The sequence below is a fragment of the Orbicella faveolata genome, unplaced genomic scaffold (assembly GCF_042242905.1).
Source record: "Orbicella faveolata isolate gen_17 unplaced genomic scaffold, um_ofav_v1 contig_46, whole genome shotgun sequence".
NCBI classification, from domain to species: Eukaryota; Metazoa; Cnidaria; class Anthozoa; order Scleractinia; family Merulinidae; genus Orbicella; species Orbicella faveolata.
The window spans coordinates 31,130,175-31,134,006 of record NW_028301576.1 but is presented as its reverse complement, the minus strand read 5'-3'; the positions used below and the strand labels follow the sequence as shown (position 1 = coordinate 31,134,006).

Below are 3,832 nucleotides of genomic sequence, written 5' to 3'. Positions count from 1 at the left end.
CGGACGTTAGGTAAACAAAAGCAAACTTCTGCTTTACGTGCGATGAACGGTGAGAGAAACACGTCAAATGGGCTTTGGACCTGCCTTTTACAGCAAATGAGGTTAGAACATTTCGAAATTATCAGCTCTGTCTATTTCAACTTAACATACGTCAAGTCATGTGGCGCATGCTAAAATATACGTCTAACCCGTAAGTTGAAATTTGATGACGGATGGTGAAATATTTGCATTTTTGATGTACTTTGGAGAGCTCTCGCGTCGCTCACAATCATTTGCCCAAAGAAATTTTCACAGGATTCTGTACACCATCCTTCTGCGATTCAACCACCAGAAGCTTGATCCATTTGAAGGTTTCACACATGGTGAAAATCAATTATATTCACGAAGTACTTTTAAGTGAATGAAATACATGTCTTCGAAATTCAATTATTTTGCACCCAAAAAGACAATGCAACATTCCCTAAAATCAACCCAGTACACATTTAAACAAAACACAAAAATATTTGAGTGTTTTAAAGACGGAAGAATGATGTGGTTTTGCATGCGAGGCTCTCAAACTTGTGTAAAAAAAATGGTGTGCGTTAAATGACAATTTTAACGGAATTTGGTAATTTGCATATTTCTTTGAAATAAAAGGATATTTTGCCAAAAAAACTATCCAGTAGTTTTTGTCATGCCCTAGCCAATCTACCATGAAAATATGAGCGAAATCGAATTTTCTATCCTTGCCGAGTTATTTTCCATTTTTATGGACAGGGACTCTTAATTAGCATTTTTGCCTACGTATTATTCAACTTGCTTTGTAATCATTCATTCAACTGAAGATGACAGAAGTTCTGTCGAAACGTCTTTCAAACTTAAAAAATTGGTCGTTTTCCTTAAAATTCTTTACGTGTCTGCTGCTATCTAGACCTTATGGAAATGCGTTTTAACTTGTGGTTTCCTCCGCTGTTTTGAAATGCTCAATGATCTTGGCAAGAATACAGGTTGTTTTTGTCACTCGTGGGGCCTTGCTAGTTGCTGAAGATGGAGGTAGAGGCAATACGCCAACAAGCCCTTTTGCCCCGAACTTCTTGAAAACATTCTTAAGGTCTCGATATGAAATGCCACTTCTGGCTATTTTTTCAGCAATCTGTTGTTTGATGGGGAATTCTGCATTTGTTAAATGATAAAGAGCTCCTCGGAACGTCTGCAGGAGTTCATGGCGATGATCAAGGTATTTCATGTCGTTTTCTGCGTACTGTGTTGTTGACATGTTCTCTGTCAACATGTCCTCTGAAATGTTCAAACGCAAGTCAAAGACTATTCTTCTTAAAGCTCTAACATCCTCCATTGAATCATGTGCGGGGAAAGGTTCATGGAAAAGTGTCTGATAAATGGATTGTTGATTTAATTTAACTGTGGAACCATCCAGTAAGACCAGAGAGGGATGTTTACGTTTGACCAAGTTCTTCATCACAGGGAGAGTGTCAGAAAAGAAAATGTTAAGACAGGAAAGTTTTTCACAAAGTTGATGTCCACCTTGACGAAGAAGAGTTGAATTATCGAAAACCTGAGAGTTGTGCCCGATTAAAACAGTATAAATATTATTATCACTTTTCATACACCTGACAGTTTTCTCCAAGTAGGTTAGAAAATTTTCGAGGGACTTTCCAATTGACACAGTTTCAACTGGTTGATTGTCTTTGAACAGGGTCCTGATGCCTCTGACTGTTTGGACACTTAAACCATTTACCCTTGTAGCATGAATATCTACATCCCTCAAAGGTAATATGTAGTCGTTGAAACAGTGCAAACCTGATTGATCAACTGCTGAAAGTTGGCATATTTCTGCAGTTTTTCTAAACGTGTTTGTTTCAATATCGTAAATGATGAAATTGTAAACAGTGTTTTTGTCATAGAGAAATTTCTCCGCCACTGGTCTGATCATTAATTCAGGAATGCATGTTTCAAAGTTTTTCAGCTCCTCACTTGAAATTTTTAAATTGATGATGTCGAATTCTTGGATCAGTTTGGTAGAATTGTTTGGATTCAGGTTAAGTCCTATTCCACTTTGGTATGTGTTTCCTTCCTTAGCTTGTTTTTTACCATCAAGATTTAACTTCTGCTTATGTAGTTGACCTCTTCGGCGTTTGAAATTAATGCTGTTTTTTCTTAGTCTGTCTTGGGTAGCCTTGTGATCCATCCTTTCAATGTAGCTGATACAGTGTATACCAAGTTCAATGTTGAGGCGCTCAAGTGTTTGGCTAATGTACTGATATCCAAGGTTTACTTGCGAGATGCCACAGGCCACTTGGAAGTCATTACTTTCACCTCCACCATAGTATCTAATTTTGGGATTTTTTGAGCCTATAACACTGTTTAGGGCCTCATTTCTCTGTGAATTTGACCCAGGTGATAACTTTGCAACTACTATGTCAGTACAATATTCATCAAAAATTATCTCCAAAGCTTTCTTTAAGTTGTTGTTACAATATGCACGTGATTACTATCACTGTTCAACTAGACTAGTATCGAGTTTCATCCTCGTGTCTTACTGTGCTGTACGCTATTGAGTGGTTGATTAAATGGAACTTGAAACAGTTGTTGCCATAGAGATCTTTGCCATAGGGTAAGTCAGAGTGTTTATAGTTAATAGGGTCTTTCTTGGCACCACACCATGAGTCATTGCAATTTTTGTGGTCTCCAAACGAATGTGGTAGAATGCTTTTTAAGGATTTTTGAAGGGCTGATGGATTTCCCTTATTTTGAGACATGCTATAAGTAAAACATTTGACCAAGTAGTTGATAACTTTCTGTGAGAGAGTTGAAGAATTTACAAATTTCCCACGTTGGCTTAAATTATACAGCCTTGTAGTAAGGGATCTTTTGGCATGCACAATGTCTGTCCACTTTTCTACAGGATAAGGGACCTTCTCTTTTGTAAGTGTACCTGTTGTGGAGTCTTCATTCCCACCATAAACAGATAGTTTGACATTAGAATTTAGGCTTTCAGTAAACAAATGGACTGCTGCCATAGGCTCCATTGCTTTTGATGATGCTGTATGATTGAGTTGAGAATTGTGTTGCTTGGCTTGTTTTCCAGTTTTTTTAGCATTTGTGCAAACCCTGCAGGATTTTGTTCTCGTAGTATAATCCATAACCTTCCCATAAGTTAAACCCATGACTGCAGCATGAGCAGTTGACAAGTTATGCCCCTTTCCCTGTTTTTGCCAACCCATGTAATATGAGCAGGGGATATTGATGCAGCCTTGGTCATCTGCTTTTACACCCTTTTTGATGGCAGCATTTCTTTCTTCTGACATTGCAGTTTTACAACTTTTCTTTGTTAGTTGCTCTACTGCATGCCCAATCTCGTTTTCTCTACTCTTGAAAGTTACTGGATTCATGGAGGGAATATTTAATGTACACAGTAAATTATTCAGGTGGGTTTCACCAATTCCTGTATGTAGACACCCGAGAACAGCTCTTGAATTAACATCCTGACTGAGTGAACCTCTTTGACCGTTCCTGTGTTCACTGGAGGTCTTGACAACATTCTCTGTACCACACACTGCACAGGTAACTGAGAACACTGAGGCTAACCCACATTTTTTTCTGCTGTTATGTTCCACAATGACAAATTGGCTGAAAATAAAGTGAATATATTGATACTCAGGAAGATCTGATACTTCATTCTGGCAGTGTTTTCTCCTTTAATTTGGAATAAATGAGCACAAGTAAATTTTTGCAAAAACTAACAACATTTTGAAATACAGTGAATGCAATTTGTGGTCTGTGAAAAATTTACAACTGCTTGTTTGTTCCAAATTTACCAAAAACATTTTTGTTG

General features: G+C 37.7%; 1 protein-coding gene across 1 annotated transcript; it reads right to left on the bottom strand.

The window, feature by feature from the left end:
• Positions 1–640: 640 nt before the first annotated feature.
• Positions 641–3,318, bottom strand: LOC149099694 (uncharacterized). The gene is made up of 2 exons (XM_089277807.1): positions 2,590–3,318; positions 641–2,468 (listed from the first exon to the last, which is right to left on the bottom strand). The coding sequence occupies exons 1-2, from the start codon at positions 3,303–3,305 to the stop codon at positions 929–931; spliced, it is 2,256 nt and encodes a 751-aa protein (XP_089133933.1). The 5' UTR covers positions 3,306–3,318; the 3' UTR covers positions 641–928.
• Between the last annotated feature and the right edge of the window lie 514 nt (positions 3,319–3,832).